A 25,304-nucleotide genomic window follows, 5' to 3' on the forward strand; every position below is an offset into this window, starting at 1 on the left:
GTAAAAGCACTGGCTACCCTAAATTATTGATACAACTCGCATAGTAGGAGGATTTTCCTCTTTATGCCATCTTTCTGCTTTATGTTTAACCTGGTCAAAAACTATATGCACGCCACTATAAAAACTACGCCCAGAATAGAATAAATTAATAAAACTCCTTCACAGTTAAAACGCAATCTTTCAAAATGGAATTAATTAACTAAAAATAAAAACTCCTACTTAGAAGTAGGTATATCTATATACAAAGGTATCAATGTAAATAATATAAACTAATATTATAAATGTGAATGTAAGTTTGTTTGTTACGCTTTCACGCGAAAACTACTGAACAGATCTTCATGAAACTTGTTATACATATTTTTGGAGGTATTAGAAATAATATAGTTAACTTTTCATTGAAAAAAAAATTACTTAAGATAAAAAATGTTTGTGAAAAAATCAAAAAATCTCATATATGACTATATGTGTAGACTAATATGTAGCAGTACGCTGCCTCCTAAAATTACGCGGGCGAAGCCACAGGGCACATCTAGTATTTTATATAAAACTACTATAAACCTTTTAGTTTACAGAATCTATTTCTTTCAGAACAGATTCTGTAAACTAAAAGGTTTATAGTAGTTAGACTATTACAAATTTACTTTAATAATAATACGTTATTATACAGCCAGGCCCACAAACGCACCCCCTCCAATCAATCTCGACGATAAGACCTATCCGAGTGCTTCGCCTACCAACCTTTTATCTAAGTAGTGCTTAAGATACCTAGCAGCCAAGACAGCTGCTAAAGTCACTAGCCGCCCCCGATTCTCACGCAAACCCTCCATCTGCTTAAAGTTCGGACCCTTCTTAGACTTCATTACACAACAATAAAACTTGGCCTTATTATTTTCCACCCTAGCGCTGATTTCTTATAACGGGACTCATTCGTTAAGAGGACATCGCGCGTGCTACATCACCACAGTACCCGGTTATTTTTCTTACTCAAGTTACATACGCGTTGAAGTTTTTAAGTGTTTGTTTAGGAAAATTTATCGAATAGTTTTGTACGTTTTCCTGAAATGCAAGCTTTTATGGGTGGCACTCAAAAGTCTGAAGTTGGAAATTTGAAAATGTCCGGTAAGTTTTCTTTTAAAAAAATGGGACTTTCTTATATTTTGGCGTGTTTCTGTTTCCATTATACGAATGAAAATAAATTATTTTTATGTGTCATTTAGTGCCTCATATCGAAAGAGACGCAAAACGGCTATCGTGAAAACTAGCAATAGTAAAGTCTGAGATTAAAGTATTTGCGTAAAGTAACACGAGTGTAAGCGCTAGATATTTAGGCAATTTAGATGGGACCGCTACCTATTAGTATAAAGCAAATTTTGCTAAAAAGTTTGTTAACGCCGAAAATGTAGGAAGAATGTGAAAATTAAGAATGTTCTGAATTATTAAGGTACCCAAATTTAAAGCCTGTTATAACCTTATAAATCTTATAATATATCCAAGGATGTAATGCAAAACTTAAAAATAGAAATAGTTACCTAAATATCGACTTAGTAATAATTTAGTGGTGAGTTGTTTGAAAGTTAAAATAAGCGGTCAAACTTATAATACCTTCTTTTCTTGCGTCAAAGGTTAAACAATGGTAATTATATATATAATAATAATTATTATTGCAAGTTGTACGAAAGTAGGTTTCTTAGGCTCAACCACTGTATTGATTTTGATAAATTTTGGCTCAAACAGCTTGTATCCTATAAATACACTTCACAGTTACAGATACAGTTGATTTTCCGGAATTTTAAAAAACAAAGTAAACACGTTGAAGTGGCTAAGGTTTTAATACAGGTTTAGTCAAATTTATCAACTGTCCATAATAATAACCAATAAAGCTTTAGATAACAATGATTTTTGAAAAAAGTGGAACTATTTTCTTATACTACTACTTATACTTCTTTTCTTATTCATCACGTGACTAAACGTACCTAATTTTAAAGAATTCTTTAATACCTTTAACCGTAAACGATTTTTACTGACAAGTTGATCTAGCGTTCGTTAAAGAATTACTAGATCGGTTTTGGGCGCGAGTACCAGGTCGGGCTAGTAAAAATTATCGAGCTATCACTAACCTGTAAATAAGCAATAAAGCCCGCCAATCTGCATTAGTCGACGCTATGATTCCCCCTCTGCTATGGGAGAAGAGGCCTGTGTCCAGCAATAGTACCTACCTTACTCGAAAATGAATATTATGAACTTCGGAAGCCAGCAAAATCTTTACAACGTAATCTATGTATATTTTTTTGCTAAACCGCGCGTATATTATCTGAAAGTATCAGTTCGATTTGAAAAGCATTACTTTATAATATTTGATGTTTCAAATAAACACATACCTACTTAACCGAATTAAATGCAAAGAAAAAAACAGTAATTGTTACGTATTCTACATTGTCTGGGCTCTTGGATCTACGTCTATAAGTGAAGTGTCCACGTGGCCAATACAAAAATACGTAAACGACCCTTAGTCAACGTGAGTGAACGGGAAAACGGGTATAACACGGGAAACCGATGGAGTAAAATAAAATTAGAAATAAATAGAAAAAGAAACCTCAATAAATGAAACAAATGACGCGCGAATGACATATGCTATTTTGCCCTTGAATTTTTGCCGCGTGCCTCCGTGGCTGTGGAGTGAGACCTAAAGTGAGACGCATGACTTAAAGAAATGGAGACAGCGGTTTACGTTAACTTCATCATTTACTTTTGTAGACACACCTATGTAGCCATCCGAATTATGCTAAATAGACCATTTGGAATATTATTTGTTTTAATACTAATAATAAGATTGTACACACAAATTGTTGTATTAGTGTGACGTTGTGGCAAATTAAATAGATAAAAAAAGTACTCATATGCATTTCAAATTAATAAAATTGATAATTCCTCCAAGTGTACGTGAAATCACCAATGAAAATTATAAAATTTCTATCCATACTTAGATATATATATGTACTTTTTATATAGATATACGGTTTATTTTATTATAGTTTCTCTCAATGAAAGTACCTTGTAATTTTCTAAGTACATTTTACTTGAATTCGATTTTAAAATGTTGTAGAAAATGTTTATTTCTTCATTTCTAGTCGTTTAACAAAGCCAGATCTTATACACATATCTAAGTACATAATAGCCAAATTTCAACTGCTCATAAACCTTTATATTGCTTTTCCCATGTCAGGGGTGTTAATGGTTGAGGAGTTCTCCCAGCACTTCACCATCAGCTTTTTATTGTGACGAGCGTATTTATTTTAGAGCATTACTTAGCAGCGATATACCATAATCGAAGCGCAAACCGTGTAATACTAATTATTGTATATTTGGTGGTCATCCAAGGTCTTCACCATCATTTCCACTTGACCGTATGGTTCTTTTCGAAAGAAGATGCACAAATTTCTTTAAAAAAAACTCAAATTGGTGTGCCTATAGTATTTGAAGAGTTCCCTTGATTTCTCCAGGATCGATATCCAGGATATAGCGAGGAATAACGTACCAAAAAAAAGAAGAATTATCAAACTCAGTTTATAATTGGCCGAGTAATCGAGTAACAACTTTATAAAAAATAAATGAACCGTCGCGTCGACCGCGAAACTTGAATTGCTATTTGCTAAGAAAAATGGCGGGGATTTTAATAACCTAAGTTGGTACCTCTTACCTTCTTTTGACAGCGCACGGCGTTCAGTCCGGCAATCGCGTGAATGTCAATGTTCTCCATACATTATAGACTTTTTTTTCATTATTCTTTCCATAGGGAAAATCCAAAGGTAGGTAAGTATATCATACACATACCACTCATCGAGCAGTAAGAAATTGGCTGTCTGTGTTAAACACTTTGCGCAAAAGGAATCGAAATAAAACAATTGAGTGAGAATGGAAAGCATATTGAAATTAATTACAAAATTATATCTTCCAAACGCATGTTGGTATTATGACATTGGGTTGGTTAAATTATATATAAACTGGGCCTACTTGAAATAAAGGAAAGCCCTGTAAAAATATTAAATCACAAGAAGCATATTTATTTTTCCATACAAACGAATTCAAATTCAAAATTCAAAATTCATTTATTTCAAGTAGGCCTAATTAATAAGCACTTTTGAAACGTCAAGTCACTCTGTTTATAGTGACTCCACCACCGGTTCGGAAGGCAGATTCCACTGAGAAGAGCCGGCAAGAAACTCAGCAGATTGCTCTTTTCCAACATCATTTTAAAGTTTAACAATCTTTAGAATTTTTCTGTTTTGTGAGAGATGAGAGCGGAGTGGCCTGCTTCCAAGCAGCCTTGTCGTTTAGGAATTCATAAACTAGTAACCACGATTTATTAAATGTGTTTTAATATATTGTTTAAACTTAGGTAAAGGTAGATCTAATATTACCTTCGGTATCATTCAAAACATTCTATATGTTTAATTATGACAACCCTATCGAAGATAAAAGGCCAACACGCGCATGTTGCCTACGCTACGCGACGCGTACGCGTAATAAGTTGACAGGAAATAGGTACATGATTTTAATATCGCATGTGATTTTAGGAGCTGTATCGGATTTCTTTCAGTAAAAACTATAACAGTGGTTTACTCAAAAACTATAAGGTTTACGGTTTCACAGATAAGTCTTAGAGACAGTACATTATGTACCTCTAAAGCATGTGAAGTATTATTTTCGTATTATTAAAATTGTATGAACAATATGTATTACACGAAAAACAAAGTACAAGTTTTTAAAAACAGCTTTGATCTTTCTCAACAGGGCAATAAGTAGGAGATACTTCAGTTCAAGCAACGCAATTGTTCGTTAAATGAATTATAATAAAGGATACCTATTTTAACATTTAGAATTTCATTCAAATATTTTGAACTAATAATAGAGCTCAAGTGAAGCTTATATTTTGTCTATCTACCTACTGAAAGGAAAGATTACGCTAGTACAAGGTAAGTATTTATTTTCGAACTTATACCCACGTATCAACCGAGAAGCTTGGTTTTTTTGAAGAAGGTAGCTTTGGTTTGAAGAAGGTAGGAAGCTTTTGTAATTAAAGTTATTTTGCTGGGAAAGAAGTAACACATTTTGGCGGCCGAATGGAGCAGTGGGCAGCGGCCCTGCTTTCTGAGTCCAAAGTCGTGGGTTCGATTCCCACAACTGGAAAGTATTTGTGTGATGAACATGAATTTTTTTCAGTGTCTGGGTGTTTATCTGTATATTATAAGTATTTATGTGTATTATATTCATAAAAAATATTCATCAGCTATCTCAGTACCCATAACACAAGCTACGCTTACTTTGGGGCTAGATGGCGATGTGTGTACTATCGTAGTATATGTATTATTTATTATTATTTATTTATCTTTTTCTGTCTATCTTTATCGATCAGTAGTAGCAGAGCTCTTTGTAACAAAGCGCGTCCATGTTCGTTTGCTATGCTTTTCTGCTGCATAGCAGCATTGCTACGTTCGGGGCGTCAAAAGGGCGTAGTTGCATTACAAACACGTCATGAGGTCTAGCACAGGAAATATATAAGCTAAAGTTAAGCATATTTACTGTGGTCTTAGGTTACTGGGCATGAGTAAACACTTTCTAGAACGAATTCCTTGCATGCCCTGCGAAGTGTTGGTGTTTATAACCGAAAAAAAGAAAAATAATCAAGAGTTATTAACTTTGAATCAATCTATCTTCTATCTATATATATAAAAGAGAAAGTGTGTGGGTATGTTTCGTATAGGCTGCGCAACGGCTGGACCGATTTCAATGAAACTTTCAGGGAATCTCCGGATTGACCTGGCGAGTAATCCTGTAAAGTTTGGTGACGATCGGAGCACCCCTTTTTTGAAATGTCAAACTGTCAATTTACTATGACGATATTCTATTGTTGGGTGGACATGGGTGTAGATAATGATCTTCACCCGCTCGAGAAGAGAATAGAAGAGATTGAAAACGGAGAGATAAAAATGATTTAATATATTATGAGACTTAAATTAAAAATTTAATGATGGAAGTTTATTGTTTAAATAAAATAAAGCAAAATCTAGCCTGGCGAAGCGGGCTGGGTACGCTAGTAAGATCATATATGACTCATTAAAAAATCATTGTCGCATTTGATAGCCCAATACTTACCTACTAGGCAAGCTACGAATAGTGCAGGCGGGCGATGCTACGCGATAGGTTAGGTCATATTGTTTAGAATAGCGAAAAAAAAATATATGGAAATCCTATGAGAAGTTCGGTTAAATTAAGTTAGGTGTTTATAATATTTTTAATACTATATAATATACATTAATACCATATTTTTAGTAAGATAACGTTGCAGGCTTTTGTCACAGTAACTTTTTTATATTCACCTACTGTTTTTTTCGGGCGAATAACTTCTCTAGTTAAGTAGGGATACATAACTAATTTAAAAATTATTGGCCTCCATTTTACGTGCCCTCATCAGTTCAACGAATCTCCCATAGTACAAACATTTAGGTTGGTACGTAACATATGCCAATTTAAATTAAAACTTAACCCAATGCCACGCTTGCATTTTGCAAGTTCGCGGTAAGAACCGCGCCGCGCCGTTGCGCGCGCAGAGCGTTGGGCTTTTCTGTCAGATGTTACCTGCTATTTGTTTACCTTTTATGTATAAGGAAAAATAAACTGTGAAGATGTAGGTACCTACAGGTGCGCACGCGCAGATCTTCAAGTTACAAACCGCCGCTATAGTATATCGGCGTGTGTGGGACGTGTTCTTATCGGATCTGCGCGTGCGCCGGCATACTTTGCAAATAGGCATGCATGTGGCAGGTAAAATGTGGAGAAGGCGGCACGGGCGCGGCGCTCCGCCTGTCCTGTCAAGTCACTACTCGGCACTCACACTTAGCCAGTCGACCGCGATGCGTATTGTGCGATGAACGTGTTCAGTGTGCATATGGAACCATAGATGCTCCGTGTGTGAATGTCCAATGTTTCCTTGCAAGGCGCGGGGGCAGAGGGACCGGTCGACGGTCGCACGCCCGACCCGCCGACCTTACGTACCGTTCACTGTACGCAACACGGTTCTTGTGTGTCTAAGTGCATCTCCCAATCAAGAATGCAAGAGGGACAACTGTTGTGCTGAAATATCAGAATTTTGTGCAAGATATGATACCTATTTAACAACTGTGCTTGACTGGATCGTGTGAGACATGTACGTTTTTTTGCTAAACTAAAATAACATGGGTACAGTAAGATACAATTATGTTAAATGGAGGTATGTGAGGCAGCGAACCTGCTTTGGGGCAGCGTGGTGGGTTTAAGCTCTATGAGAGTAATTTAAGATCTGTGTCCCGCAGCACCATGTTCGTTAGGCTGGTGATTACTATCGGTTAATTATAGTTCGGGATTCAATTAACAAATAAGAGAAAAGATAAGTGAGACCTACCTTGCTTCTTGCTTTCATGTATCAAGTGTGTATCAATGCCTATCAGGCAAATAGTGTTAGAAGGCTAAACTTTGATCTAAATAGGTAGTTGTTTATGAATCTACCTGTAGCAGAAAAAGACAGACATAATGTAAGAGGGCTTTAATGTAAGCCAAAAACCAAATAAACCAAAATCAAATTATTGATCGAAACTATTTTATAATTAGGTACCTACCTACTATACGTAGAAAAAAAGAGAAATTATATATAAATAATATATCAATCCAATAATGGCTTATCAGAGTTTATTTTTAATTTTAACTAATTCGCCTTAAAAACTTATAAACTTTTTTTTTAATATTGTCTCTCTTTATTAAATAGTTAGATTTTACTGCAATTATGAAACCAGAATATACTTTTGACTAGGTATTTGGCTAAGAGTAATGGTGTTTATTGGGCGGCCATAGTAATAGTTTCCCAGCTGGGCTGTTTCGAATTTATATGGCTTATTTTGGCCTGCAAACACTTTATCAGTTTAGCCATATCGTAGCTAACCTTCCTACCGGAATTCCCCTTCAGTTATAAGGGTTCCCTACAACACAACGGAAAATTAAACTCATAAGGAGATCATGGACGGAGAAATTCCTCGCTTGCATCACGTGTGGCCATAATAATACCCCCTAGCAGTGGCGTGCGCTGGGTTACTTACAAGGGTACATACAGCAGGACAATTGCATAAAATGGCTAAAATCGTCGCCCCATACGAGCTATATTTTAATTTTAGGGTATGCAGTGCTTTTGTGTTTGTATGAATTGCACGCCACTGTCTCCTAGTTCCTACATCGCAAGCGGTTTCGAATGCTATCTGACGCATTTCCACACTCGAGTAAGCCTTGCACGATTTTCTGACTATTTGCCCGTTGACATATATTATCACTGGTACAAGTTACTTGCACAAGTTACTGGTGCAAGCAATGGTTGTTTCGGATGCAATCTTGGGCGTTTTCACATGCAAGCACACTCACGTAAGCCTTGCAAGAGTTTCTTACTATTTGCCCGTTAACATACTTATTATCACTGGCACAAGCTACTTGCACAAGTTACTGGTGCAAGTGAGATGCTAATACTTACTTTTTGCACATGTTACTAACTGGGGCATTCATCTTGCATGAGCTTTCTGTTAATGTCACGTCCAGATGTAAAAGAGGCATGCGATCGATCGCAGCAACCAATTGCATTAGTGTCGGCGACCGTTTTTGAACTATGGATTGCAGCGAACTATCGTTCCAAAACTGCCGTTTCATGAATGCAAAATTGTCTGTTTGTATGTTTCTAACGTATGTTGCACGCAACGATACATCACCCTTAATGAAATTAATAGAGTCCAGAAGTAGCTGGCATCGAAAATGATACGGTATTATACTTATTTCTTGATGTTTTTTTCCCGTTTCTTGTATATATTCTTGATAAGTAAAGAACAAGTGTTTTAATAATAATAAATAATTTTTATCCCGGAAAAAGCACCCGGGAGTCGTTCCCGTGGTATTCCTTAGCACTGCTACACCGCTAAACCAATCTTGTCAAAGTATAGATATAGACCTTTAGGGCTTAGGATACGCGCCACGAGAGAGTTACGTGTACGAGAGAGGAGAGAGAGAGAGTATTCATTTCAACTGTTATGTATTAAGTGGTGCAAACGTCTATGACATTTTTACATCAATCACAAAGGTACATAACAGGAACTTGTAAAACTTCAACGTTCAAAATCCTTAATGTTTACGTTTAAAAACGTATAGCTCCTTATAACTAGGTATAAACTCACGCAATAATGAATAAATATTAATGAAAAATGTCTGTAAACATGCCGATTTGAATGATGACTTTTTGAACTTTGAACTTTTTGAATGCCTTTCTTACTTGAGATTATTTCATAATTTATTACCATTCACCTACTCACCATCTTAAATATGTCTACAAAATACTTTGACAGCGATATAAGTCTAATTTACTAAGTATCTGAGGTATGAGATTATATCTATGAAATTGATATCATGGTTCTTACTGTAAGATCGAATCGCATATTGACGCTGAATTTAACACCACTCCAACCTTCATAGGTATTTTTGAGGTCTCTCACGTATACCTACTCACATAAATTTCCTATATCTTTGAATCTACATGTGCTATAGTTTCAAATCACAAATTGCAGACAGTCAGACAGCTAATGAGGGTAGGGACGCCGGTAAATAAAAACAATTGCAATTTCCATGAATCATAATCACAAGATCGATGCTGAAGTTATAAGTGCAGGCTAGTTGACAAAGAAAAGTAACTTAGTAGGACACAACTCAGTTCCTAGATAAGTAAAAAGCAAAATAAAGGCTGGAGGTAAGTAAGTAGATAGTATTAGTAGAAATACCTTTCCATTAAAATATATTTAGGATAAATCGAAGTATATATTGAGTTGGCTAGTCAAACTAGCCAAGTTAAATATTGTCCTACAATATATCCTAAATCATCTGCTTTTTGTAAATAAGTCTTCTGTTTATATATTTTAAGAAGTTATATTTTTAAATGCCAAACATTGTTGTTGCAGAAAGAACAAAATATTGAGTTTTTGAATCTAATTTTAGAATGTTTTGTTCTTGTTTTAAAATTTCAGGATTATCTACAGAACTTGGCACTCGTTTATATCTCAATTCTTTCATTTAGCCTCCCCCTTCAATTTTTTCTGTTTATTGCGTATAATTTAATTTCCATCGATCATATAATGGTATAATATTAATGCTATTAAATTTTGAAAGGCGTCAATAAAAATCAATTGCTAGAAAATATTGATACCAAATCGCAAAAATCCTTGATTTCTGATGTTTTCATTTGTATACACCTAATTATCAACCTGGATGCCAAATTTAAACTTTCTGGGTCATCTGAAAGTAGGTAAGGTGTATGCTTGTGAAATATGTCAGTCAATAGAAAAGATATCGATTTTTAGACGTTATAATATCTCAATAACCGTGTGAGCCGTATTTATGAAGGGGTCTAATTAATCGAAGGAGTTTTAATAAAAATGCTAAATTTCATGTGTTTATGTTTTATAGAAATTGGCCTAGAATTGGGCACATTGTGGCTCTAAATGGTTCTAGAACATTGTCTGAAATGCACCCACGTTTTTAGATTGTCGACACGGTCTCGCATTTTTCGAATAATGCATATGTAATAACGACAATATAGGTAGTATACTTCAAACGCGCACCTGTATTTTGTTTAACGGGCGTCTGTATACCTGAATACTATGAATGTAAAAATGCACTTTTTTATATCACGGCGACCGGCGGCGCCTAGTAACTTCATCTGCGAATACATAATAATATATGTGCATGAGTACGTTTGTAGTTCTTTACTTATCATGTAATTATTAACAACATCGGTCTAGATGGAAAAGTCACAACGCTACAACGTTAGATAGCTTCATCTATTTCAATATTCAAAGATTACATATAAGGCCTGCCCACACTGTAAACATAAAACCAATACATCACGTCTTCAATTGGTCAATAATATAATCGTGTGTGCGGGCGGCCTAAGGCTTATGTAAACCAACAATGAAATTTAAGTCTCTATAGAACACTTTTCCTGAGTGCCTTATATTTGAATGCAGATTATTTGGCCACAAACACCACAGGCTGTTGTTGGACTAATCATGGGACATAATCCACATACCTACGTAGGTAATCGATAAAATGGTTTTTTCGTCGCTTTACGTCTGGAGTAAGTATTTTATTAGATATATAGGAAAAATAACGATTTCGGTAGGTTGCAGGTTTTCAGTAAAGTAGTGGTTTCACTTTGCAAGTGGTATCCGTGGTACCGTGAGAAACAGCAGTGTGCAAATTCTGTTTGTAAGTTGCGTAAAATTAGGTAAATTATAAAAGTGATTTCACCAGCTTTAATGTAATTTATAATACCTATTATAGTTTAGAATTGCGGGTACCTACTCGTAGACGTAAACTTACCACTCGATCTCAGTGACGCCTAGTGCAAATTGCGACTTTTCTACATATCTAACTAAACTGTTCATAAAAAAACCATGCGCCAAAGGGCCTAAAAATAGGTTGATAGCGAATCGGGCTTGCACACAAAGGGTTCCGTCGTATAAGATATAAATACTTTGTACTTTTTAAATACTTTGTAAAAGAAAGAGATACAATAGGTATATGTAAAAATTATTGTCAAGTAATATTTTTCTAGTTTCACTAGATCCGTTCACAAGGTTGACATTTTAAAATTCGCCATCTTGTTTTTATTCATTTTCCTTCATTCTCATTATTGTGTTTCGATCTCCTGTGTAAATTTCAATCTCTACAAATACCCATTTCAGCTCATGAGGCACAGCTTGCTGACAGACAGACTAACGGACACACGCTCGGAAGAAAGCGGAGGCTTTGTAATACAATACCGCTGGCACTCTCCGGGTATAGAACCCTAAAAACATCCAATCCACTTTCAAACTACAATCTTAAGCTACGCCTTTCAATGAAAAAGTTTGACCCAGTATTCAAACCTATTTCGTAAACTTTAGGGGATCGCTTTTGTGCTACCGCGGAGACGTCCTATTGGATAGCCAATATTTTCGTTATACCAATGGTGTTCTTAGGATAAGGGTCGCGCCCATCACACTCTACGAACAGATGCGCTAAAGGTGCAATGAATTATATCGCTGTTTGTGGTTTTGTCATCTCGCTAAATAAATAAATGAAAAAAACATCACCTGCCTTCAAGATATTCGATATAAGTATATCGTCAACGCCTCCCTTAAAATTGATTTGTCTCACGATCAAAAAAAGGTACTTACAACAATATTAAAAAACAAAGAATATCTACCTATTTATCCCTTTCTAAGTGTATCCCCTCCCTTTCTAGGTATCATTTCCTACAGTTGTTTTCTTATTTTTTTTTTTAATTTCTCTTTTTTATTCTTTTTGACTGCTTTTAGGACTAAATAATCCAATAAATATACTTAAATAAGTAAATCAAAGATACATACGCAAGGATATATATTATAGTATCTAATATTTAGACCGTCCGCACACGATCAACAATCCCTGGTGCTATTCAATCTATGAATATACAATACAGAAATATTTGCAGTACCTACTGACCAAACACGACGCAAAAGTTTGTCGCCATAAATATCCGCAGTAGGTACACTATAGCAGATCAGGTCGCACCGTCCTGCATCTGCAAGATGCAACCATTTCTTCAGCAAGCGGACGGTAGTTGTTTATCAAGTACGTACGATAACTAGAAATGAATGTTCCTACCGAACGAGAATAATTAAAGAAACAAATATTATCTATACTTACTTATAATAAAACTGTAACTAGAAGATTTCTGTACATTTAATATATTTTGAAAATTTTGATCGGGGAATGCTTTACAATCGATATTGAGTCCAAAACATTTTTTTATTTATTATTTAATTTTTGTTTGTCTGTCTGTCTGCCGGAATGCCTGTCTGTCTGTATGTCTGTCTGTCTGTCTGTCTGTCTGTCTATCTATCCGGGCATCACGTGAAAACTACTGAACGGATTTAAATAAAATTTGGTATAGTGGTAGCTGGTATTCCGGGTCAACAAATAGGATACTTTTTATCCCGATAAACAATAAGTGTCCTCCGGGAAACGGAATGTAAATTTTTATCAATTTTACTACATAGCTCCTTTAAATTAGAATCGATTTTAATATTTCTTTTATTTGAAAGTGTATACTATCAAGCATGTATTTTAATGAAGATCTGATAAATATTGTCGGAGATAAAGGACATAACTCTTCGCAGATACCACCAAGTCGCAATGCATATGGTACAACGATCGAATGCGTGCGTACTATCTTACTAATATTATAAATGCGAAAATTTGTGAGGATGAATGTATGCATGGATGGATGGTTTAAGTGTATATTTTGCCACGATTTTCTGTAAACTGGCTGAAAAATAACGATGTTTTCTAAAGATGTCATACTGACTTTAAGTTTTACTGATGAAAATGATTGATGATACATTAAAATAATGTACTACATGTTTAGAGTAATCCTGATTATCTACAATAGAATATATAACTGCTTTATCTATAATTTTTCGTTCAAAACACGGGTACCTACCAATAGGTATTCGTAAGATGTTGACATTTCTATCATGATATTAATCCTTATTCAAATAAATAGTTTTATAAATATGAATTATGTACCTGCAAATTTATTTTTAAATTATTCAAATTGAATCTATCGCTTAGAAGTTGCGACGGGTATCGAAACGCAGAAAGCAAGAAAAATGCAGCGGGCCGCCTTCCGGCCGCGAATAACAGAGTTTAGAAATAAAATTGGACCTGGTAGATAGCGCTGCAATTCGTTTCTAGGTTATTTTAAGATATTAAAACCTCTAATAACTGATTCGGTGCAGACGAAGTTGCGCGGGTCAGCTAGTCATTTAATATATTTGTAAATATTTTTTACATTATATTGTTTATATTTATTTTTCTACCGAAATTATTGTAGGTACTGGAGTCTACTTGGTATGTACAGTACGTTAACAGACTGCCACCACCAACTAAGCACTAAAAAAAACATAAAAAATTTAATAATAGTATACGTTGTATATAGCTCATGTTGAAACTAAGCATCTTAACATCGTGTAGTCCCGTGTCCGAATGTCCTACATTATGACACAATAGATTAAACAAATAGTCTGTATCTGTAATTTAGGTATGTAATAAGATATCTTCCTGCTGCACGCTGAATTGACTTATGAAATCTATTTTGTTTTCAGGTTGGCACGCGTCACTCCGGCCGGCAGGGCTCGGAGAAGGAAGCAGCAACTTTGCGTCTAGCATGGCGGAAACCGCCTCTTTATCGCAAAGTCCAAAATACATGTGCAAACGAAGAAGACTGTCACAGTTGCTTGATAAACTCGCTGTTCAAATACGTCATAACAATAATCATTACCCACCGCCACATTGGCTCATGCTGGACTCCCCTTGTTTCGAGACGAAACCGCCTGAAGACGCACCTCTCGACTTGTCTTTAAAGTCGGAAACACCGAAAGCGGTTCAAGAAACATCCGGGTACATGTGTGATACTTGCGGCCAAACTTTCGCCGTCCACGATCGTTTGACCAAACATGTTGCTTCTCGTCATAGGGATAAGGCAACGGATGTCGTGCGTGCTTACGAGTGTGAGATATGTCGGCGACGTTTCGCGCGCTCCGACATGTTGACGCGGCATGCTCGTTTGCACAGTGGTGTAAAGCCCTACTCTTGCTCTGCCTGTGGTCAAGTATTTTCTCGCTCCGACCACCTGGCGACACATCAACGGACACATACAGGTGAGAAGCCATATCGATGTCCATCTTGTCCGTATGCTGCATGTCGTCGTGATATGATCACCCGACATATGAGAACGCACACGCGGCGACCGGCGCCTACTGAGATTTAATGCCATTACAAACATAATCGAGAAGCGGTGCGCTGCAGTTGAAAAAATATTTTGTGCCGTTATAGTTATCGTGAATGTGTTATTGTAGTTACTTAGTTATGTAGGTACCTATATTTGTAAGAAGTTTTTTGTTTACTTTCTTTTTAATTATTATTATTATTTAATTGTAATTTATTATAAGTATTGAAAGTTTACTGAGGTAGGTATTAGTCGATTAACTAGATAAATAAATACAGCCTATATTGCAAAAAATAGATAGGCACAACGAATAAAAATTAATCATTTAAATCCCGCAGTTTAGTTTCCCTTGTCATCTACGCGTCTTCTAACGCATAGGCCTCCTCCCGGCGTTTCCAGGTGTAACAGTTTCCAGCTTTCTGTATAGTCCAGCCATCTGTTTGATATCATCAACGCAGACATCGCTTGCAGACACTGTTATTTTTTTGTTTCTTCTTGACTGAGATAATTACTTACTTAGGTACCGTAATATCATACAATAGTATTATAGCATTACTACTCGTACTTATTGGAACCGATCCTGTGGTACCAAATCTCTAAACTTAAACTGAATTAGCAGCACAGATATACCTAATTAGGTACGTCGTAAATTCAATTTAATTTAGAGATTTGTGTTCAACTGAATTGGCAAATCTTGTTATTGAGTGCTTGGTATATTAATATGTTGTTATTTCGTTGCATCTAAGTATAGGGAGGTCCAAAGTTTTCGCAAATTAGTTTATATTTTCTTTTTATTTAATATAGGTACTTTTCCACCTTAATTTAATATCCAACTGATCCGAAAAAAACCCTTTGGTTCTAATATTTATTAGTAGATGTATAGAATAATAACTTGTTTTCTGCTTTCGTTTTTCTTGTGGTTATATACCTAGATATTCCTAAATACATTTAAGAACTGTCTATTTAATACAATCTATTAACCCGTTTATGCTGTTGATCGTACCTATAATAGGTACCAAATAAGTAGTTGTTATTAGTGGTGATCGTCCATCAAATTGCATTTATTGTGAGCTCAAATGCCCATTGTCACATCCAGTGACGCTTCTATGGCAGCCCGCACACACACGTCAATATTATTGACAATATTATGCATATTGTCAATAATATTGCCTAGAATGAAAGTATTCGTTGACCGTGTGTGGGCAGCCTAAGGATAATACACAATCAATAATATTGTAACTAGTTATATTGACCGTTTGAGGGCAGTCTAAAAATAACGAACAATCAATATTTGCAAAGCTGAAAGCTGAATCTAACGACATAATACACCACAATCAGATCATTACTTCGTGTTGCAATTACTTAATACAGTATCATATTATCTAGCTACCAAAATTACGATCATGTGTTTTGCCTCCATGGTTTATATTAGGTAAGTCGGTAGGTACTTTTTTAGCGTTGTCCGAAATCCGTCTATTCAAATTTGCTTTTGTTTTGTATTGTAGGAATGCTTAACCGTGTGTTTAAGAGTAAGACATATCACATTGCTTTTAGTTTCGTAAAAACAAAATTGCGACTGTTTTTGCTTGAGTGCGAATTTATTTGATGGAAAAATATTTTTTAGTTTACTTTGCGCTATGCGATGTGTCTTATGCTATTTTTAAGACTTTGATATTCTTAAATTGTTTTACCTCATTGTTAATCATGCGTTAATTTTGTGTTTTATGTTAGTGATTTGATCTTTTTGTTTTATTGATTACTTAATTAAGTTATGGTCATCTGTGAATATCTAATGCTTGTGTATAAACTAGGAAGATTTAAATGTAGGTACCTTTCGCACGATTAACGCTGGTTCGTAAACAGATAAACACTTTTGAGTATGTCCTACCATGCTTGGCTAAGTCAGTCTACGATAGTGTGGAATTTAGATCCGAAGTAGGTCTAAATTTTACATCCCACTGTCCTGGCTCAATTGCGGGTAGGGTAGGCATACTTGTACGTACCGTGCGTAGGTATATTTGCTGTAGAGGAACCGTCAAATCTATAGTTTTAGTAACGAACTTGCGATTACTGTTATAATTGTAATTGGCTAAATATTACTTACTAGTAAAAGAGGGTCAATATTGGAAAGTGTTGCAATCATCATATTGTTAACCTTCAAAGGTTGCTTAATATCTTTGGTTTTTTCAAGGTGGTGAAGTTTATATGAAATTGTTTGTTTTTGACCTGATCGGATTATTTATCAATGGCATTTACCCCTTAGTATTTCTGTGGAGTAAACGTAATTTTAAGAATTATTGTTTTATGTTTATTCTGTGATAACTTATAGTGGTTCATACTTAAATAACTATAGGTACACTGTGTTTGGTTAATAATAGTGAGAAAACTTTTGTTTATGATGCTTGAATAAAGGATTTAAAATATATACAATTTTATATTTTATTTTCATCGTTATATCTATTTATTTTCTAAATCTGATTTCTTGAATAGGAATAACTTGCTTGCGATATTGGTACGTACCTACCTACGTAAATATTCAAATATGCATCGAACATACACGAAGTATTTTCATATACGTAGGTACTTAAATATGTTCCGTCCATGTTAGGTGACAATTTTGTAGTTATATGTATAATCATAATATGAAAATTTGAGAATATTTGAATCATAATATGATACGTTATATTCGTTAATTTAAAAAGCAAAGCTACAGCACTCTGTTCGCGCGCATAAATCTTTCAGGGGGACCGAGTTTGAAAACCGTAAGAAATATCTTGGGAAAACCTACATGATTTTCAGAGTTCTTTGTAATGTAGGTAGGCGAAAGGCGTACCTACCCAAAGGCGTGCGATGTCTAGTGTCTGACAATCCGTACTTGAGAATGACTACGACCTCCCTCTCCTCCCTCCCACATTCTCCCCTCGCTCAGGGTCGGTAATGGGTTGATAATGTTGATGACTAATTTTAAATGTTAGTCCTCCGGTCGAAGAAAAAGGGTAACAGTGCAGCTTTCATCAATACTAGTAAAAATTCAAATTAGATAAGGACCTAAGCATAACTTACCTTATCACAACTTACCTATATAACCAAAAACAATAAAAAGTTCTGCAAAAAAACTATGCAGGAAATATTTTAAAAAGAACATTCGAACGTTCTTAGTTCAAGTTTAAATATCGGTAACAAAACTGATTTTATTGATATAATATATAACTAATTTTTATTTACCTATTTGTGTCATTTAAAGATAAGTTAAAGTACGTTTACGTAAGTACTTACGTATTGTGTCCCGCAGGCCCTTAATAGAATTCCAATTTAGTGCGCCTAAGTATACAGAATCTATTAATGAACCGCGAGACACTAGGGTTCCAGCCAGACAATTATTCCGATCTAAAATTATATTCTAAGTGTTACGTCAAAAAGGAACGTTATTAATCCTTCATTTCATGCGGTTAATTAATAACGGGCCGGTAACAGATTGACATGATGATGATTATGATAATTTTATTAATCTTCACACGAATAAAAAAAACGTGGTAAAACGTCGTTATAGCTATGCAGTGTTTCGTCTCACATGTAAGAGCGTGATAAAACCCTTAATAACTAAGTATTCCAGACGTAATTCTATGTTTATCTATGTGAAAGGCCTATTTAGTCAATCAAACTAAATGAGTATCCTTCGATTTTTTATCTGTCTTCTTAAAAGAAGTGATATAACGATGAATTTAATTATGTTGTTCGAAATACTTTATTGATTTGGTAAGTGCCTGGTGGAAGTACTTAATTGGATACAAAGAATAAAGTTTTCAAGAGGTTAACATAGTTTTCCTTCGTGCCAAAATGAAAGAAATAGGTATACTTACGGTAGCCTCGCAATATATTAATAATAATACAATCTTTATTAAACAAAACATACACAACTGACTTACTAGAAACTGACATAAATTAGTGATATCTGCATATCGTCTGAGAAAAATACAGTGTACTTTGTGGAGATGGGTACCTATATGCTTTTATAACATGATACCGAAAGTAATATTAGATCTACCTTAACCTAAGTTAAAACAATATATTAAAACACATTTAACCAATCATGGTTAGTATACGAATGATAAATACCGTAACGACAAGGCTGCTTGGGGGCAGGTCACTTCGCTCTCATCTCTAACAAACAGAAAAATTCTAGAGATTGTTGAACGATAAAATGGAAAAGAGAAATCTGCTGAGTTTCTTGAAGGCTCTTCTTCTTAGAATACGCCTTCCGAACCGGTGGTAGAGTCACTACAAACAGACTGACTTGACGTTTCAAAAGTGCTTATAAACTAGGCCAACTTGAAATTTAATTTAGGAACTTTACTGCTATGCTAATGAAGTAGTTGCTACTGTAACAGAATGACAATGATGCAAATTCGCAAGATTTTACCAATCAAAAAAATAAAACAAGGATACGGTCAAGTAGGTATTTACAATGTATTAGTGTATAAATGCGTGTACATCTAAGGTAAAGATGTACACAGGCTGCTATACTATCGTCACGAGTCTAGCGCAATGTTTCACGAGCATGTCGTGGTCATCAGTGATGCGAACCCATAAGTTTTTCTCCTGAAGTTGTCACTTCAAAAACAAGATTGATTTGACTTCAAGAACATGATTCTATTTTATAAATAATAAGAATTACAGAATCAATTTGCTCATTAAGAAATACTGGCAAACATAATCAAAACGAGTTCTATTATTAAAAGTGGATAAACATACGTTGCCATAGACATAGATAGAGTCATTCTAAACATGGAGGTATATCCGTTCATCTTAACTTGAAGAGTGAACTGGTTGGCCCAGTTTGGCAGTACTGGAGCAATCAGTGCTGCATGTCAACATTAATTAATAATTGTTTGTAATTTTAATTCAAGAAATAAAACTTAGAAATAATCGAATTTTAATACTTTAATAATTTTAATAAATAATGGTTCACTCTAAAGACTCGGTTAGAGGCGCGTAACGTTCTTCTTCTTCTTCTTTTGATTTATGACTTTTCGTAGTGCCAAAACAGCACAATGTACTTTGCCAGTGTCAAGTAGCTTGGAAAAGGCACGAACTAGAGTGGTCAGTAAAGAAAAAGAAATGTCTATTTCATAACTTCGACCTGCAATAGTAGTTGTTAGTGAAATGAACTAAGTACGCATGAATTTAACAATCATTTGAAGATAAAATAGAATTCAAATTTTATATCCAAAATATAAAAATCATAGTTTTAATTTATTAATTTTAATAAATTTGCATAGATATTTAACATACCTACTATACACTGACATTAACACACACTCGACATTTAAGGGACGAGGAATTTTAGAAGGAAGTATATCATACAGATTAAAGGGCAATTTCGGGCAGGAATAAAGGATATGTGAGACTGATCCTTCGTCCAGGCCACACTCACACAGAGAATGATCTCGAACTCTTATTTTTGTCAAATGTACTGGGGTACAAGCATGTCCAATCCGTAGACGACTGATAGTTGACGTGACCCAGCGAACAGGTTTTTTATGAATAAAGAACCAAGGTTTTCGGGGGATATTAGGCTGGATTGAAGCATATTGTTTTCCTTTAACCGATTTTGATTCGACCCACACTGAGTTCCAAGATTTCTCCAAGTCAGATTTTGCTAAGCAACGAAGGTCTTGCGGGTGGATTTTAAAATAGGTCATAGAACCCGATTCGGTTGCAAGTTTAGCCCAAGCGTCAGCTGTCTCATTACCAATGATGCCTGAGTGACCTGGAACCCATCCTAACATAACGGTAAGGCCTTTCTGCTGACATGTTTGCAATACCTCTCTTATCCTTAATATGATGGAGATTCTCATCTTAGAGCGAAACGGATTATCCTTTAGTGCTTGTAAGCAGCTTAAGGAGTCAGTTAGTACTATTGTTCGTTTTATGTTATGGGCTTCCACAAAGAGGATTGCTTCCAATATACCTATAGGTATAGACTCTCCAGTAAATACTGAAGATTGTGGGGGACACTTGAATTGAAAACCAATTTTGTAATTTGGTATCCAACATGCTACGCCAACGCAACCAGACAGAGATAATTTTGAGGCATCCGTATAGATGGTAAGGTACTCGGGCCAGTTACTATGAATAATTTCATTGAACCTTTGGTTGGCCTCAATTGTATCGTTATGTATATTTAAATTAACAACGGATGGTTTATAAGTCAAACTTTTGAATGGTGTAGAAAAAAGGGATATCATTGGAGATGACTGAATTGGATGAGGAAGAGATGTGAATTTACGAAAACTATTTAAAAGAAAAGGGAGGTCTTGGCTTGTTTTGACAACAGAAGATAGCCGTCGAAGGCTATCAAATAACGGATGCGAAGAAAGTTGTAAAACTTTACAGATAAAGCGGTCACATAAATACTGGCTTCTTATCTGAACTGGGGGATCAACGCATTCCACTTGCAGTGCATTGGTGGGAGATGACTTCATGGCACCAAGTATTATTCTTAGACATCTGTATTGTATTTTCTTTAGCTTTTCAGTTGCCAATTTGTTAATGGGGTCAAGAACAAATAGGCCATAGTCCATGTGGCTGCGGATTATTGCATTATAAAGAAGTTTTTGGGAGTAGGGGTGAGCACCCCACCACACCCCTGACAATGCATTGAGGATGTTAATGCCACTTTCACATTTTTTACTGACGTGTAGAACATGAGACGCGCCATTGAGTCTTGAGTCAAGTACAACACCTAAAAATTTGGCCTTATTTTCGAGGGTAATGCGTTGACCATTATACATAATATTAGCATCTGGAATGATTCTTTTTCGAGTAAAGACTACTGCCTTGCACTTATCGATAGAAAGAGACATACCATGATCTAATAACCACTGGCCTAAATAGTACAATTCAGAGTTTAAGTTACTTGTGATATTTTCCATGCAATTGGAGCTAACGTACAGAGCGATATCGTCAGCATATTGTAGAACATTGCAAAAGCTTACGACAGACAGTTCGAGATCATAGGAGTAAATACTATAAAGCAATGGACTTAAGACAGACCCCTGAGGGAGACCTCTCCAGATGGTTCTGGGGGGAAGAAAAGAAGAAGGGGTTTTTACCAGAATATTTCGGGTTGATAGAAGATTTAATATGATTTGAGTTAACCTCGGCGGAATATTCAGCTGATGCAGTTTATGTCTCAGAAGCGGAAGGAGAACACTATCATATGCTGCATATGCTGATTCTATGTCAAGAAATACACCCACAAGATACTCTCCTTTAGCCAGGGCTGTTCGAATATCTGTCGTAATGACTCCAAGACTATCCATTGTTCCGAGTCCCTTTCGGAAGCCAAATTGGGACTTGGCCAATAAACCTCTACTTTCTACTATCCATTCCAATCTGATTTTTATCAAGTGCTCCATAATTTTGGCTAACGTGGAGGGAAGAGCTATGGGATGGTAAGAGTTTGGATCCATGGGGTCTTTACCATGTTTTCGTATTGGGATTATGACTTGAGTTCTCCAAGATTCCGGGACTATTCCTGTTAAAAAAACTGTTGATCAAATCAAGGTAAAAATGCTTTGCTTTTTCGTTAAGTTTTACCAAAAAGGAATACGGTATGCCATCGGCCCCAGGGGCTGAATCTTTAAGACTTGAAAGAACTCCTTGAAGTTCATCAAACGAAAATGGGGCATCCATTTCATTGCTAGATAATAAAGATGAGGAAGGAGTAAAGCTACTTCCACAAGGGACATACGGAGGAGCAAGTTTATCTGCAAAGGCTTCAAGCCAGATATTTGTATCGTTCGATGAAGGATCTGTAGATGTAACAGAGTTCCGGAAACGCTTAATTTTATTCCAGACTCAGGACGAGGGAGAACGGGGATCTAACGATTCACAGTAATCTACCCAACCGTTTTTTTTCTTATTAGACATAAGTCTCCTAGTTAGACCATTAGTACGCTGGTAATCAAGAAAATTGCTACGAGTCATATTCATTGTATAAGAGGACTCAGCTTCCTTGCGTTTTTTAATCATGTTTGTACACTCGTCATCCCACCAAGGTGGAGATGAGTAAAAGTCACGTTCAGTCTTTTTTATAGGAATATGGAGGTTAGCTGATGATTTCAGAATTTTAACAAATTGCTCATAGTAAATTAAACAATCACCACCACCTCCAGCAGCTGAGAGAGAATCAATAAACCTATCAACGGAATCTGCGTACGCAGGCCATTGTGCTTTTGTTAGCTTATACTTAAGTAGCGGGTTAGGCACTTTGAACGGAATCGACCTTTGGGCCAAAGTGAGAAGAATAGGGAAATGATCGCTGCCGTGCGAGCTTGGGAGGGTTTGCCAAGACATAAGTGAGGCTAAAAAAGGAGAACAAAGAGATAGGTCTTAAGCAGACTTAGGGTTCTGATCTGGGTATACTCTTCTTGTCGAAGATCCGTTATTGAGAATACATATGTCAAGCTCATCAAAGAGTTCCATCAAAAGAATCGCAAACCCGTCACATGAGTGGGAACCCCAGGCTGTGTGGTGAGAGTTAAAATCTCCCATTACTACAATAGGGGAATTAAGTGATAGAAGTATAGATTTCAACTCTGGGATAAGTGATGAATGTGGGTGTGGAATATACACAGAGAGGAAATATATATTAAGTACTTTAACAGCTACAGCATTGAACTTTTTACTGTGGGAGGGAAGAGGAATGGAGGAATAGATGAGAGAGCGTCTGACTAGGATAGCGCTCCCCGCATACCCATCATCCCTGTCATCCCTCAGACAAGCAAAGCCCGGGACCCTAAAATGGGAAACTGGCTTAAGCCAAGACTCAGAGATGGCAAGAATGGCAGGTTTATATTCGTTTATTAGTAAAGATAATTCATGTTTTTTACTACGTAGACTTTTACAGTTCCATTGTAGAATTGTGACTAAGCTCATTATGAAGAAGAGAGATGATTTTTATCAATATATTTGCAACGTTGGACGGTAATGATTGGGTAGTAATCTTTTCTAAAAGATCAATTAGGGATGTTTTTAAAACAGGGACATCATTGTCACTAGAATTAGTAAAGTAGGAGTGATCATGGTTGGGATTAATGGCACAGCCATTGCCTAGGGAAGATGAACAGTTACCAATGATATTTTTATGAGCTTTTTGGTCGTATCCCTTTCTTGGGCTAGGTCTAGGACGAGGATTGCTAATAACCGTTTTTCGGTAAGATCGTGTAGGAATTGATTTAAACTGGGTATTGTCATGATTATTAGATGAAGCAAACATTTGCTTAGATATTTCGGCATAAGAAGGGTGGCTAGGCGGGAAACGGGAAGAAGCTTCAATATAGGATATATTATCTTGAGACATAGCCTGCTTAATAGACTGTTGGCGTGTATGTTCAGAACAGTTTTTGTCAGTAGCTAAATGCCCTCCTGAACAAAGTATGCATAATGCATCATCCATAGTTATGTTGCAAGTATCTCCGGTATGTTGCTGTGAACACTTGTAGCACCTAGGTTTTGAGCCGTATTGGATTTTTGTATGACCAAATCTACAACAATTAACACATTGTATGGAAGGGAAATAGTACGTTTCTACTGGAAGAGATGTATGATATGAGTAAATTTTATTGGGAAGAACTTGTCCTCTAAATGTGACGACTACCGATTGGGTTGGAACCCAAGTCACAATGCCTTCTGTTATTTGCTTACGGTTAAGTCTTCTGGCTTTGAGCACCTCTCCACAGCCGGAAGGGAGATCAAGAGACTCAACAAATTCGTCCAGGTGCCATTCAACAGGAACTCCTCTTACTAGACCCATTCGAGTTATATTAAACGTAGGGATGTATGCCTTAAATTCTGCATTTTCTAAAATAGGGTTAGTAAGAAAGCTATTAGCTGCTTCCCCGCACTTAAATTCCACAGAGATCTTATTTCTACCTACGCTCTTAACACCGTCATTAACAATAGATTTAATTTTATTCTCATATAAAAATTGTCCGAATTTTATTGCCCTGATAGAAGAGCCGGCCGAGGGATCAGTCACTTCGCGTGATACGTAAACAACAAAAGGGCCTGAATCCGTGTCCAAGTATTTTTTAGATGCAACTTCTAGGGATGGATGGATATAAATTAACTGAATAGAGGGATTTGCAGATGCAGGATCACTGATAGATTTTTTAAATGAGGCGTGGATTTTCTCTTCTAGTGGTCGCTTGCGACCAGAGGAAGTCGGCGTACGCTGTGGGATTTCTACATGCTCCCCTGGATCAGGGGGCATGGGAGGATCTGCCTCCATGTTCCCCCAGCTTGGTACTTCGGCGGACGAATACAATAAGCAAGCACTTACCAACAACAAATATTGCACAAAATATTAACACAAAACTATAATATACTTTACACCAAAGTCTCTTTGACCCGTGCGTTAACCACAGCTATT

The 25,304-nt window shown here is 36.0% G+C and overlaps 1 protein-coding gene across 2 annotated transcripts; it reads left to right on the forward strand.

The window, feature by feature from the left end:
* Positions 1-979: 979 nt before the first annotated feature.
* LOC120636590 (zinc finger protein 391-like) lies at positions 980-17,296 on the forward strand. Of its 2 annotated transcripts, none has more exons than XM_039908135.1 (2): positions 980-1,119; positions 14,244-17,296. In XM_039908135.1, the coding sequence occupies exons 1-2, from the start codon at positions 1,062-1,064 to the stop codon at positions 14,906-14,908; spliced, it is 723 nt and encodes a 240-aa protein (XP_039764069.1). In that variant the 5' UTR covers positions 980-1,061; the 3' UTR covers positions 14,909-17,296. The 2 variants fall into 2 exon arrangements, with proteins under 2 accessions (XP_039764069.1, XP_039764070.1); XM_039908136.1 differs by lacking the exon at positions 980-1,119 and adding an exon at positions 6,917-7,204.
* Positions 17,297-25,304: the final 8,008 nt, after the last annotated feature.

The sequence above is a fragment of the Pararge aegeria genome, chromosome Z, assembly GCF_905163445.1.
Source record: "Pararge aegeria chromosome Z, ilParAegt1.1, whole genome shotgun sequence".
Classification (NCBI taxonomy): domain Eukaryota; kingdom Metazoa; phylum Arthropoda; class Insecta; order Lepidoptera; family Nymphalidae; genus Pararge; species Pararge aegeria.

Excerpts from the sequence above, each read along its gene's own strand:
- LOC120636590 (XM_039908135.1), top strand. The coding sequence starts at position 1,062 with ATGCAAGCTTTTATGGGTGGCACTCAAAAGTCTGAAGTTGGAAATTTG. Across the intron at positions 1,120-14,243 it reads TGGAAATTTGAAAATGTCCG|GTTGGCACGCGTCACTCCGG; the intron begins GTAAGTTTTCTT and ends TTTTGTTTTCAG.